This window comes from Lathyrus oleraceus, chromosome 2 (genome assembly GCF_024323335.1).
Source record: "Lathyrus oleraceus cultivar Zhongwan6 chromosome 2, CAAS_Psat_ZW6_1.0, whole genome shotgun sequence".
NCBI lineage: Eukaryota > Viridiplantae > Streptophyta > Magnoliopsida > Fabales > Fabaceae > Lathyrus > Lathyrus oleraceus.
In genome coordinates, this window is record NC_066580.1 from 7600238 (window position 1) to 7615536 (window position 15299).

Consider the following 15299-nt stretch of genomic DNA (forward strand, 5'->3'; position numbering starts at 1 on the left):
GTAAGAGGAGTGAAAAGAGAATGACTCACACATAAAACAAATTCTGTTAAAGGCTGCACATGGGCCAGGACAGCTGGCAACAGCAGAGTGGTGAGAGAATGTAGGATCTGAGTGAATAAATGATGAGAGCAGATCTTAAATTTATTACGCATGAATTAAGTGGAGAAATCCTCCCTAGAAGAGTCAGGCCTCTCGAAGTGCCTATTTTCAGCTTTTTACTTCATCTTTTCTGCACTTTTGTATTACTAGATTTCCATTTGAACATCTAGTACTGAATCACAATTATTCCTCATAATCATTATTCTGTGTACTTGTCTTTTATTTTTCCTAAATACTAAATTGATTCTATCTGATGCAAAGCAGTCATCTATACAATAAGAAACACTGTTTAAAATTATATAATGGCCTATCACGATGAAGAAGAAAAAAACTATATAAAATGTTGAAGCTCCAATATGTCATACAGTATTATTCATTGCTTGAATAAAGATTCAACAACAGACATTAAGCTACAAGCACTCATTCCCTTACAACGACACTCTTAAAAGATAAGCAGCCAAGAGAAGGTAAAGACTAATAGCTGTAACAGAGGAAGTTCTAGTTCTTGATTGTAACAACTGGATTCATATGTATCTTGAAATTTTCGGTCCAAAGCAAAGAAAGAGATACAATATATCATGTTAACATGATCATAAAACTACAAGGAGTATTTAAGTAGCTTATGAAGCTGTCATGGAACCTTAGCTAATTGTTACTCATTAGCCATAGAACACAGTAAATCTCAAAGGAAAACAGAATTTAATTTAGCCATAGAGCACACTAAATCTCAAGGGAAAACAGAATTTAACTAGTCAAATATTTGTTGAAACTCCCCAACAAAATCAGGGATAGGCCCTGATAACAAATTGTAATTGAGGTGAAGATAATTCAAATTTCTAAGGGAATAGAACCTGACAGAAATTTTTTTGCTAAATTAACTTCAACAAGGTTTTTCAGATTCCCTATTGTTGGAGGGATCTGTCCTTTCAAATGGTTACCACTCAATGAAAGGGTTTCAAGCAAAGACAAAAAAACCTAAGCTTGGAGGAATGCACCCTCCAAGTGAATTATCTTCAAGAACAAGATGTTTAAGGTTAGTCAAATTCAAGAAGCTAGAAGGAATTGGTTATCTAATATGCTTCATTCCACTTATCTTCATTACCTCTAAGAAACGCAACTTACCAAGTGCTGGAGAAAGAGTACCCTTCGTAAAACTGCCACTATATCTAACATCAGGACTTTGTATCTGCAACACATTAACTCTGCCACTGGATGCATCACATTGAACTCCTTCCCATCCTCCGTCGCAGCAGGCGTGGCTTATCCACTAAGATAAAGTATCTGTTGTGTCCTTCAAAATGCTTGCTTTAAAGGTGAGAAGAGAAGCTCTATCTTGTTCAGAACAAATTGGAGGTTTTGGTGATGAAGCACTTTCTGAGAACAAGTTACTGAGTAATGAAAATATCAGTACAAGATTTAAAATCCATGTGAAAATTTGCATTTTGAGAAGTGGGTCTTGATCAAAATAGGTTTTTTTGTCTTCTCAAAAGTTGGGATCTGACAAGAGAAAGTTTGAGTTAGTAAAAGAAGAAAAAAAATTAATTTAGTAAGGAAAAAATGTAGGAAAAGTACCGATCCGACATTGGTTTATTCTAAGATAAGATATGATGAAGTTGTGTGTTGCCTGAAAATTATGATTCTGTTGGAAATTCTGCATGGTTCTATTCCAATCTCTTATTTATAGTTAGAAAGGGAAGAAGAAGAAAAACAAAGGTGGTAAGAAATTGGAATAGTTTAAAGAAGTTCACATGGTAAAATTGTGACGGTTTGATGAATAGCGAGAATCTTTGGTTATTCAAACGTTGGAAAATATGTCTTATACAGGGTCCTTATGCTGAGAATAGAGTCCTTATGTTGAATGGAATCTCATAACTAAGTCACACATCTTGCATATCCAAATTTAAGGAAGAAGACTTAACTAATTACTATAACTCTTGCCATTTATAATGATAGTAGTTCATTTTGAAGAGGTCAATTTCATTAACTCGGTAGAAGATAATAATATGACACAGTTTTCTCTAATAATACAAGTACTAACTTCTTGTATAATAATGACATTAAATATCTGATGTTCTGATGGCTTAAACGACATGCAAAAATGGATAACAATAGATATGTGAAATAATCGTCTACAAAACTTTAAACCACTAAAAAGTGTTTCCAAAAAACTACAAGCGGCTTCAACAAAATCTAAATTACTGTGCTTTTGGGTTGCCTTTCTTGGCATTTCCCTTCTTAAAAGACTTCTTCTGAGGTTTCAATTTGTTGCTTGATGAAACCTTGGATTTATCACTCTTCCTGTTTTTTTCTTTCTTCACATTGTGCACTGTGACAGCCTAAAATACAGAGTACAATTATGAAAAGAACAAAAAAAACAGATAGAAAAACATGATAACAATGGAAATCAATGTCACTAGTTACTAGATGGCTTGAAATTAAGGTACCTTGTTAACGTTGAGTATATCGTGGTTATTCTTGGACATGATCTTGTTCAATATTTTTTCAGTTTGCTCTCTCTCCAGTGATCCGATCCCTGTTCCTTCTGCTACCGGCAAGAACTAGATGAAACGAGAACAAAAGGAAGCTGATCAACCAATTTAATGAAAGATAACTGCTTCTACACATGATAATATATCTTCTTTTACATGGATAAGATTAAGATAAGCTCATTTCTGCAAGAGTATTGTGCACACCTTTCGGTATTTTCCTTTATGTTGTGCAGGCTTTTCTCCTGGCAATTTCTTGTCAAATTTCCCACCACTAGCTGTGGCAGTTGCTGCAATTCCTGCTACATTGCCCAATTCATCCTTGGTAGCTTTCTTTGGTGCTGCCTGGGTTCCTGTTATGGGCAAAGATGTAGCGGCCAACTGAACATGGCTGCATAAGAAATTAATTAGATCTCATTCCACAATGTGTTTGTTACAGCCTTACAGGTGTATAACAATGCAAAGAAATTAGTGAGGGTTGCAACAGATTAGCATGAGTAGTTTCAATGTAACAACTTCTTTTGGCCAGCTAGTGTCTTGCATATTGAGCACTGTATTAAATCTACTATGTATATGTAATTGGTTTATTTCTTCCTACACAATGAGCAAATGATGGAGTTTTCAATTTGGCCATGACAGTATGTATACACATGATTTTAACTAGTTACAAAAATGCATACTTAGTTTAAGAAGTGACAAAACTTCAAACATAACTAATTTGACACATAGCAGCAACTAAAAGTGAAACCCAAAATATGGCAATGAAACATGCATTTTTGACGCATGACAACATCAAATTTGGAACCCAATCACGTCTCTAAACAACACTTTTCTATCTTTATCTCAAATTTATGTTTCAAAACTCATCAAAGCTAAGTTTCTTTGTTTGGGAAACATTATGGGTGTAATCCAATTACTAGCAGCTACCAACCATGGACCCTTTGTCCAGAATGGCTACTTCTTGTACTCGTGAGAAATGGAATGCAAACACTTCATTGTCAAATATTTATAGAGAAAACAAGAATTACTAGAAGAATTCTACTTAGCTATTTAAATTTAGCACTGAGGTAAAGTTGTTCTAGGTTTTAATGGAACAAAAAAAATGGAGTATCAATTTTAGATATAAAAGAAGGCTTTTTTTATATTCTCATTGACAGTATGTTGGATTTTATTGGCATGAGAGGTTACTTACGTTAGGAAAATAGAGGGATGTCAATTGCATTCACACTAGGGGTGTTCGTGGTTCATGAATTGAATTGAACCGAACCATATTAATGGTTCAATGCAGTTTTTAAAAACCATTTCAGCAAAAAGTGGTTAATCTGTTTAATCAATTCAATTCGGTTTAAAACCAATTCAGAACCGGTTCATAATTTTAAACCAGTTTAATTTATTTAAATCAGTTTAAAACCAATTTTTTAAAAAATTAGATTAATTTTTTCACTAAATTCCAAACTGGTTATTTTATATATTTAAAAAAACTGTTTCTTTTTTTATTTTTATAATAAAATTGAATTTAAAAATTGAATTCAAATCTGGATTTTTTAAAAAAATTGGTTTATATAGCCGTTTTTAAAAAAAAAATAGTTTAAATATTTTGATTTAAATAGAGATTATTTACCTTGGGATTAAAATGACATCAAGAGTACTGAAGTATACCATCAATAAGAACATAGGTAAAATATATGAGCATGGAACACACAAGTCAAAATAATTCAAAACAGTAGGATAACAGAAGAAAATGCAAGTATTTCAATTTTCTTCATTGGCGTGAAGTATTATCAGTAGGATAAATGCATCATATCATATAAATCATTCATAACTTTTGGGAAGGATTATTAAACAACAAAATCATTATAATTTTTGTGAAAATGTTATGATAATAGTAACGGACTAAAAAATATTAAAAGATTATAATTAAAATATTTATCATTTTAATATAATGATTTATTAAGTTTATTGAATTTGTTAAATAATAGTATTTATATTTTAGATAAAATTGTGGAAAGAGTTTATAAGAGTTTAAACTGGTTTTTAAATTCAATTAGATTAATTGAATTGGTTAAAATAAACAATTCAATTTATTAACCATTTAAATGGTTTAAGTTTTTTATGGTTCAATTCAGTTCAGATTAGGTATTTGGATCAGTTAACCAAATTTTTGAACACCCCTAATTCACACAAACCTCAGGACATATTTTAATAACTTTTTTTAGATGCAAGATTATAATAACTTTTCTATACAATAAAATGCATGCACAAGTACGAGATATGATTGATGGATATCTACAAATAGAATTCCATCATGCAAAAAAAAAACCTCAAGGCTAGTTGTAAATGGTTAAGAGAGCAACCTGGGTAAAGCCCCAAACTTGGCAGCATTCTTCAAGTTTTGTAGCCGATTTTTCTCCTGTTTATCAACTCTTCCCTTTTTGTTTTCTCTTCTTTTGGAAAAAGGATCCTCATCTGGATCTGCAAAATGTTACAATACCATTATCGATATAGCATCTTATTTTAGAGTACAAACAAAACAGTAAAAATGGGCCGGTATCAGTATGATTTTTTTTTGCACTCTTGAAATTTAAAACATATACGGTTAAAGAAGTCAGAAAAATAATAATAGGGTCTCCCATATCATTTGTAAGTGGTTTGAAATAATTACATGTAAACTTCAATTGAACTTGATCTAGATTATAACTTAACACAAATATTTATGTCCAATATGCAGGATACAAAATTTAGTACAAAAAAGATAAATCACCCTACAAATAATTAATATCTAAAGACCAGACCAGAGATCCAGATTTTGAAGTCATAACCGATGGATGTACATTGTATAGATGCATATGATCTATGAAGCACGGATACCCCAAACACAACCCCGACATGGCGACACCAGTAATAAATTGAAAAAAGGAATAAAACATTAAACACAATCACAAGTGTGGGTGTAAGTGTCCGACCCACACACGGACACGCCTTTATTCATAGGTCGGTGCTACATAGCATATGATATACTACTGTTGAAAGCTAAGAAGGTCACTGTCATGTTTTTATTAAAAATCCGCAACCAAAAAGAAAAATAACAGCAGCACTGGTGAGGGAATGCCTATCCAATTACTTACCATCAGTTGGTTTAGCTTCAATAATAGGTATAGCTTCTTCATCATTGGCATGGTCATAGCCATGTCTACGTTTCCAGGTTCCAGATTGTTCATCAAAAACAACTTTGTCCTTCTTCCTATTCTTAATGCCTGCATAATAATACAGAATAAAAACAAGTCTAAGAATAAAAACAAGTCTAAGCCAAAACCACATGAGAAAACTTAAACAACATGAAAAAAAAGCAGCAGAATTAATTAATGTAATGTGCAGCACAACCCACCTTTCTTTTGGGCAAAAGTTTCCCATTTAGTAGGAGGCTTAGGCCTTGGGAACTGAAAACATTACAAGACTTCATAAGCAAATGATTTCGCAAATGATTTCGCAAATGATTTCACAGATCAATAGCAACAACAAAACTGAACCAAGAGAGAAGGACTAATACATGTTTTTCCCTGGGCAATTTGGTAGTTGGTGGAGGCAATTTAACAAGAGGTCCATCTATATCTTCAGTTGAAGGCAAAGTAAAGAGAGAATCAGCAATAGCTTGAACTAACTCAGTACCTTTCTGTAAACACTCGTTCACCAGTTCAACCCTAAAAAATTAATTAGGGTTAGAAACAATAACAACACATGCATCATGAACTAAAAATTGAAAATCAAAATCAGAACAGCAATAAGAACAAGAAGAAGGAACGAACCTGGATTGTTGGGAGGGAAAGGCGTGATGAGAATCGAACGCCATTAGGTTACCGAGGTCGACCTCGAAGAGTTTTTCGCCTTCCATCTCCATCTCCTTCAGAGTTCAAACGAATCAGAGAACCCTAAATGGTTAAGGAAGGATGGTGAAGAAGAAATATAAATTCACAGTACGAACCAGCGGCGTGGTTCAGTTTCAGTGGCGGCTGCTAGGGTTAAAGGGAAGGGAAGAACTTAATCTTTGCAAACTAACGTGATGAAATAAGAGTAAATTGAATTGAATAAATTTAACTTTAACAAAATATTTAGTAGGCTAGAGATTTTTTTGCGCCATGGCAAACTTATAAAAAATAGAATAAAATTTTATTTTATTTATAATCATATCATTAGAATTGTTGCATTATTTCTTGAATGATAGAATACTTAGAGTGAATTTTTTTAATACAAAATAGAAATTAAAATTAAACTATTTAATATTTTATATAAAAATTAATCTACTTTGCTTTATTTTTAAAAAGAAAAACTACATTGTTTTTTTTCTCGAAAAATCTACATTGTTTGCATATTAGAAATAAGATTCAATAAATATAATTTTTTAGAAAAGCTAAATCAAATATAAATGATATTACTATAAATCAATAAATTTAAAATCGAGTTGACATGTCAAATTAATTAAACGTGTATTGGGTCTAAACTAGTTTGGTCATGTGATAAGAATCGGTGCTCTTAAAAATTATAAAAAAAATTGTCTAAATTAAAAGAAAAAAACAGTCATAATCGATGTAGTCGCGGAATCGGCTTTAGAAAATTAAGAAAAAAAATTGATTTTGAGTTTAAGAAGAAAGATTATAACTAATGTTTTGAAAATCTACTCTTACTTCCTCGCTACTTCAACCCATTTTGATGTTAAGAATCATATGAATGAAAAAAATACAATATGAAGACGGGAAAGATAAAAGTTGTTAAAGAAAAAACAAAGAGATACAACCGTCGAAGATGAGAGTCTTTTAGACAATAACGTTTCGAGATTTTTACTTGGCACCTCTATATTATTTATTTTTTTGTTTTAAAATGATTATCGTTTTAGTAAATAAAATTAGTTTCAAAATGATTGTCGTTTTAGCAAATAAAATTAATTTCAAAATGAATATCATTGTCACTTTTCAATGTAGAAATGATTACCATTTTTTTAATTGTGTCATTCAATTATTACTTTGTACACTACTTCCAACATATTTATAAGGTTCGTTTAGTAAAAAGTGCAATGTTTTGTGATGATATATTATATTCATTAATTTGTGTACAAAAACTTAAACGACATTCATTTTAAAATGGATTGAGTATATAATGTAATAACCAAGTTTCTAAGTAAGAGATAGTGTCAAATTAAATGGTAATTTGACATTAAAAAGTTGGTAGAACTTGAATTATTCAATAAGAGCATTGTTTAATGGAGTTGGTTAGCAAGAGATGGCAACTAGTAATAATTGGATGGAGAATCTTCATCATCTAAGTGAATCATCATAATTTTTGCTTCATCTTCAATTCTATTTCAGAATTTGATTCATCTCTAAGGTGAGTTCTAGCCCTAGGCTTGAATTGGGGATTATAATCCAATAGGTTTTTATGGGAAAAGGGGTGTTTAAACGATTTGCTTGATTCTTATGAATATTTATTCTTGTGATGATTATGTTCTTAATGAATATGAATGTGATGCATGTGTAATGTGATGGATGGTACTATCATGATTGTTGTACATTAAAGTACGTCCATGAGTACTTGAGTGATGACATTTATAGCATTAAGATATATGGTACATATAGTAAGAACATGATTAAAGATGTATATGTGTGCTAAATTGATGTTAATTTAAATGTTATAATGTGTTTCTATTAAATATATACTTGTTTTGTGGTCAGGATACTTGAACTTTGCATGCACCATGTGAAAATGGGGAGAAAATCGCATAAAAGAAATGTTTATTTGGGGTTTCTGAGCAAAGAACATGGTCGTGTTCTTTTACACAGTCAACCCATGTTTTTCCCATATGTTTGAGGTAAGGGGTGTCGGATGACACGGGTGGTGTCGGATGACATGGCCAACCCGTGTTAGCCATTGTTTTGGCACCCGTGTGAGTTGTTTAAGACTCCGACTCAGCTGATTTTCACATTTTAACCCCTATGATACTTATATGGATCATTTAAGGATGTATTGTTTCAAAAGATGCCCATTTTAGGGAGTTTTGATTGGGCATTGTGAATTCTATAATCAACTTGATTAAGTAAGTGGTTATGAATTAAATATACTTATGTCAAGTTAACCATATATTATGTGTATCTGATTAATAATGTAAAAGATAATGCTTGGTGAGGAAACCTAGGATAATATCATAATCGTGTAGTAGTAGAATTATTATGACGTAAAAGGAACCATTTGATGGGACATAAGCCTTGGAGTGGATAATGTGGTAACAAATAACTAATAGAAGTGATGTCATCCCTTCCCTTATTGGCAACTTCCTGAGTCTTGTAAATCATGTATATCGAGTGTAGGAAAGATTCAACCTGACAGTAGGTACAAGGGAATTATAGTTATTCACTAAGGACGACGGTCTAGAGTGATGTATCGTTGTGTATATGAAGTTATTTCTTCGTGGACGTGATCCCGAGAATTCCCCCACGTTTATGTAGGCCAATAGGTCAACTAGGTATTTGAAAAAGGTTAAACTCAAGCCTAAAAATAAGCCTATGATAGGACGCATGCCAGTCTTAGGCTTTGAAGATTTTAGCAGGCCAAGCTTAGCAAAGTCTAGCTCGGCCCAATCTATTTTCGCTCCTACCTATTGGAACACATTTTAGTATTTTAAATGATGTTGAGTTTCCAACTGAGGAATTAAACATGCTTTAATATGCAGAGATGGAGGAAAAAGAAGATGACACAACCGTTGGAATGAGGAAGAAGAAGATAATTTCGAAATAAAATTATTCTTTAGATTTAGTCCTTCTATTTAATACCACCAAACAAGTTAATAACCTCATCATATGATTCATTAATTGAAACTTAATAAAAATAAAATTATTTGAGCAATGTTACCCACATTACCTTTTTTTATAACAAATAATTAACGTCAAAGACTAAAATTAAATGAAACCAATATTTAAGAACTTCATAAAAAAATATGTAGACCAAAATAAAAAAACACGCTAGTTTACCTAAATTAGTAGACTAATTAAGCCTTAGGGTTTGCCTGGATTGATGGAGAAGGATGAAATGGAATGTAATGGAGTGAGATGGAGTTATATTCCATTGTTTGGTTTTGCAAAAAATGAATGAAATAAAATGGAGTGTGATGGAACCAATTACATCTAATACCACTTTTTTAACCCATTTTTCATTTCCCCTAAATTAAAGTGTATCCAATGGAGTAAAATCAATTAATAACACAGTTACAATTTTGTCCTCCAAAATTTCAATTTTATTAATCGTTCTTATTCTTCATTTCACGTGATATTTTTCAATTCATTCACTGCAACTTTTCTCCTTCACAAACCTTGTTCTTCTTCTACCCTAACAAGATATGTCATATTTCTTTTTCTTTTTTCACTTATTTATATGTGTGTTCTTTTGATGTTTTTTTCTATTGTTGTGTGTCTTTTCTACCGTTACTCATCATGAGTTGCTTTTCTTCATGATTTATAATGCTAGTTAGTACTATAAAAATTAGACTTGGAGTGCTATATAATATATGCTATGAAAATTGGGTTTGCAACAAAAATTAGATTTGCAGTGCTATAAGATTGAATTTGTAGTGCTATAACATTTTCCTAGCATTCAGTAAAATACCTGCAATAAAAATTGGATTCTTAGTGCTATAAAAATAGGATTTACATTGTATAAAAAGGAATTATTAGTAATATAAATTGTTGATTTACTATAAAGACTCTTAGTAATATAAGTTGTTGATTTGCAGTGCTAATAATATTATGTAACACAATCTGAAAAGATTTTTTAGTATAAATTATTGATTTGCTATAAAGATTCTTAATAGATTTGGGTTTGAAATTATGTATTTGATTTGTTATAAAAATTCTTAATTGACTTGTTTTGATTTTAATATGATGTGTTTGATTTTTTATAAATATTTTAATTTGATTTATTTAATTATTGATTTATAATTAAAGTAAATTTTATTGTTTAATTTGTTATAGACGATTAACGAAGACATAAGAATCAAGTATATGAAATTGGTTCAAATGATGATTCTTCAAGTATCTATTATTATTGTTCTAATATGTTCGTTAAAAAACAACCGTAGAAGATCCAAAATACCTTATAGAATCACAAAGCAAAGAGAGAAAATTAGAAATGAGTTGATGAAACATATTGTAGGAAGTGAATGATGTTATAGGGTCCCAAAGTTTTCTTAAACTTGTGCACCTTATTACAAGACCAAGATGGACTTACACATACACGAAGAGTGTCTGTCGAGGAATAAGTAGCAAAATTTCTTCACATAGTTTGACATAATGTCAGAAACCGTGTGATGTCCTTTTTTAGACGCTCTGGTGAAATTGTTAGTCGTCATTTTCATAGAGTGCTAGATGCTTTGATAAAGGTGGAAGGAAAATTTTTAAAACAACTTGATGGACCACAAATGTCTTTGCAAATACTTAACAATCATAGATTTTACCCGTACTTTAAGGTAAATAAAAACTATGTCTTATACAAATATTGATTGATTTTGTTATACACTATTAATATATAAATTGAATTTCAGGATTGTATTGGAGCAATTAATAACACATATGTGCTTGTTAAAGTTCTAATAGAACTCATGTTAGATTAATATATATATATATATATATATATATATATATATATATATTGATCCTATGTTCCTGATAACAAAAGAACAACAAAATCAATAAAACAAAATGCGGAAATAGAATTAGAGGTTTTACCTCCAGCCATTGTTGCAGTGTTGAGAGTGCACTGCCTTTGATTCTTCCAAGCTCTTGCTCTCTCAATATAGATGTTGTATTTCCTTTTGTGATGAGAGAAAGCTTTGGGGACCAAAGACTATTTATAGACTTGATCCTACCATTAAGAATTTAAAGTCATTAAAACTCATTACCACCCAATTAAATGGTCATATCAATTTACATTAATACCAAAATAAATCATACCTTTTTCAGAACCAAAATCCCAAAACTATGGACCACATTAAAATTGGTTTTTTATTATTAATAATTATTATAATAAAAATAAGAAACCGTTACATTCTCCCACTTGGTCCATAAAACTGATTATTAGCATAAATGAGTCATGGAAAACTTACTCAAGAAATAAATATGTGAATCATAGAGATAATCCCTCTTAAAGCGGGTAGTCTCATCTATGTATTACAACATATCTATTTTCAAGTATATATCTGTAATGTGGTAACTAATTTGATGAATAAACCAATGTTTACTCTTGGTCCAGATGTAACATATTTTCTCAAACTGATGTGCGCTTAAAAATGAGAAAACATCACAATATAAGAGTTTTATTAATAAATTGTATGTATACAATCATAAGGAGGACCCAAGTCCAATGTTCTCTACATGATCCTTAAATTTTATTGGTGACATGCCCTTAGTCAAAGGGTCAACGATCATTAAATCAATACTAATGTGATTAATAAGTACTATTTTATCTTTAACTCTTTCTCTAATGGCTAAATACTTTATGTCGATGTGCTTGCTTCGACTTCCACTTTTATTGTTCTTAGCCATAAAGACAGCTGTTGAATTATCGCAAAAAATCTTCAGAGGTTTAGAAATAAAATCCATGATTCTAAGCCCATAAATAAAACTCTTAAGCCATACACCATGAGAAGTAGCCTCAAGACAGAAGACAAACTCGACTTCCATAGTAGAAGTAACAACCAAGGTTTGCTTAGTACTTCTCCATGAAATAGCTCCATCAGCCATCATAAAAATATATCCTGATGTTGATTTGCGAGAGTCAACACAACCAACAAAGTCGGAGTCTGAATAGCCGATCACATCAAGATTGTCCGTCTGCCCATACATTAGCATGTAATCTTTTGTTCCTTTAAGATATCTCAACATCTTCTTTGCAGCTTTCCAGTAATCCATACCTGGATTACTCTGATATCTTCCTAAGATTCCAACAGCAAATGCAATGTCGGGCCTTGTGCATACTTGAGCATACATAAGACTTCCAACAACAGAAGCATATGGAATGTTCTTCATTTGTTCCCGCTTAAAATCATTCTTAGGGCATTAATTCAAATTAAATCTATTACCATTGACAATGGGTGCAACACTTGGTGAACAATCTTTCATTCTAAATATCTCTATAACTTTATTGATGTAGGAGACCCAAAATTCCTCGAAGTTTATCTCTGTGGATCTTAATGCCAATGACATAAGATGCCTCACCCATATCCTTCATATCAAAGTTTTTAGAGAGGAATCGTTTCACCTCATGTAGAAAACCTTTATCATTGGTTGCAAGTAGTATGTCATCCAAATACAAAATGAGAAAACAAATTTTACTCCCACTGACCTTCTGGTATATACATTGATCCATGGGGTTTTCAATAAACCCAAATGAAGATATCGTTTCATGGAATTTAAGATACCATTGACGAGAGGCTTGTTTTAAACCATATATGGATCTCTTAAGCTTGCAAACCAAATGCTCACCACTATTAGAAGAGAAACCTTCAGGTTGTTTCATATAAACCTCCTCCTCTAAATCACCATTAAGAAAGGTTGTTTTCACATCCATTTGATGCAACTCAAGGTCAAAATGTGCAACTAATGCCAAGATGACACGAAGAGAATCTTTCTTAGATACAGGAGAAAAAGTATCAGTGTAATCCAATCCCTCCTTTTGAGTAAATCCCTTAGCAACGAGTCTGACCTTGTATCTCTCAATGTTGCCTAATGAATCTTTCTTGGTTTTAAAGACCCATTTACAACCAATGGCCTTTTCCCCATTAGGTAACTCTATAAGATCCCATACGTTGTTGTTTTTCATGGAATTCATTTCATCATTCATGGCATTATACCATAAATTTGACTATTTGCAACTCATGGCTTGTCTAAAGCTCTCAGGTGTAAGGTGTAAATGCGCCTAAGAGGGGGGTGAATTAGGTGGTAAAAAAAATTCTTCAATCTTGTTTCCGGTTCTTGGTTATTTTTCGTTTAAGTGCTGAAAAATAAATTGCGGAAAGTAAAAGGACACCAGAAATTATAGTGGTTCCCTTCACACTCCGAAGGTATTCCACTCCCCTTTCGACTCGAAAGAGATTTCACTATAGTTAGAATTATTGTACAGTCTACTCACACCAGTGGTGATGTTTACTATCTAACCTATAGGTAATCAAGTGTATGAAGAACAATCCTCTTTAACACTTCACTTGTTTCCAACAATCCTGGACAACAAGGTATGGTACAAAAATTTGAACTTAATTAAAAAGTTGATGATGAATCTTGAATATATTAATCACTTGGATTAATCTTCCCCTTTGGATATCAATCACTCAATGTAGTATACAAGTGTTCAAACCAAATGATATGTATTCTTATCAAGGTATATGAAGGTTTAATGCAAAGAATACTTTTTTAAGAAAGTTTTTGGACACTTGATAAAAATCTGAGTTTTTATAAGAATGATTAATTGAAAGTGTTTTCAAGAAAGGAGGTGTTCATAAAAAATGAGTAATGATGTTTATATATTTCTACAAACACCTTTTTGAAAGAGTATGATGAATGAAAGGATGTCATGATTCAAAGGAATGCAAAGAAAACATTTGAATGAAGAAATGCACCAATCTGCCAAAATTCGTCAGTGGTAACCGGTTACTGCTCGGTGGGTAACCGGTTACTTGCTTCCAACGTCCAAAAAATATTTGAAAAACAACAGTGGTAACCGGTTACTGCTCGGTGGGTAACCGGTTACTTAAGCCCAATTTTGAAAAATAGAATTTGGCAGAATGTGAAAAATGAAATGCAATACATCCTAATTTTCTATATGAACCAAGATATCATGGAATAAATATTTGAACACTTGTATATCATATTAGTGAAAGTTTTAGATATACCAATGATGATACTTGATCCTTTGAAATGATATACTTCACTTGAATCTTTACTCCACTTCAATTCACTTCAAGTCTTTGACAGCTTTTTTTGATCTTTTCACATGAGAATTGTTGAGAGATGTTGTAATCATCAAAATCATCAAGAAGCCATGACTTCACATCAGGATCATTCTCAGCTCCAACATTATAGTCAGATTCTTGTAGATACACAATGTAATTATTAGGAATAGCTGATTTTCTTGTCCTAGTAGATCTTCTTAATGTTTGATCAACATTTTCTTGTGGATCTTGTTGTTCAACTAATTGTTTATCATCTTGATGACCAACTTGATTTACTGGATCATCAGTAGCTTGTGGAGTCTCAATGATTGGTTGATCAACATCCATTTGAACTTAAGGGATGCTGTAAATAGTAACCAATCTATTACTTGAAGTGGAAGGTTCATACTCTATATGATCATGCACAGAAATTGAATTTTTGATTTGATCACTCCCACTAGTCAAATGATTTTCAAGAAACTTTGCATTTCTTGACTCCATAATCCTAGTTGTATGAGATGGACAATAAAATCTATAACCTTTAGACCTTTCGGCATATGTCTCGGATCTAGTTTCTTTTCTTGTGGGTTATAAATCCTCACCTCAAACGGACATCCCCAAACGCGCATATATCGTAAACTCGGTTTCCATCCTTTAAATAACTCAAATGGTGTCTTTGGGACAACCTTAAATGGAACCCGGTTTAGAATATACGCAGCCATCTTTAATGCTTCATTCCACAATGATTTAGGAAG

The 15299-nt window shown here is 31.9% G+C and overlaps 1 protein-coding gene and 1 pseudogene across 1 annotated transcript; both read right to left on the minus strand.

Annotated features, from left to right (window-relative positions):
* Window positions 1-606: 606 nt before the first annotated feature.
* On the minus strand, window positions 607-1927 carry LOC127117572 (polygalacturonase inhibitor 3-like; annotated as a pseudogene).
* Window positions 1928-2055: 128 nt separating this feature from the next.
* On the minus strand, window positions 2056-6724 carry LOC127117571 (ribosome biogenesis regulatory protein homolog). The gene is made up of 8 exons (XM_051047633.1): window positions 6389-6724; window positions 6133-6283; window positions 5971-6022; window positions 5711-5839; window positions 4940-5057; window positions 2793-2976; window positions 2544-2657; window positions 2056-2435 (listed from the first exon to the last, which is right to left on the minus strand). Exons 1-8 carry the CDS (start codon window positions 6478-6480, stop codon window positions 2295-2297), a joined length of 981 nt encoding a protein of 326 aa, XP_050903590.1. The 5' UTR covers window positions 6481-6724; the 3' UTR covers window positions 2056-2294.
* Window positions 6725-15299: the final 8575 nt, after the last annotated feature.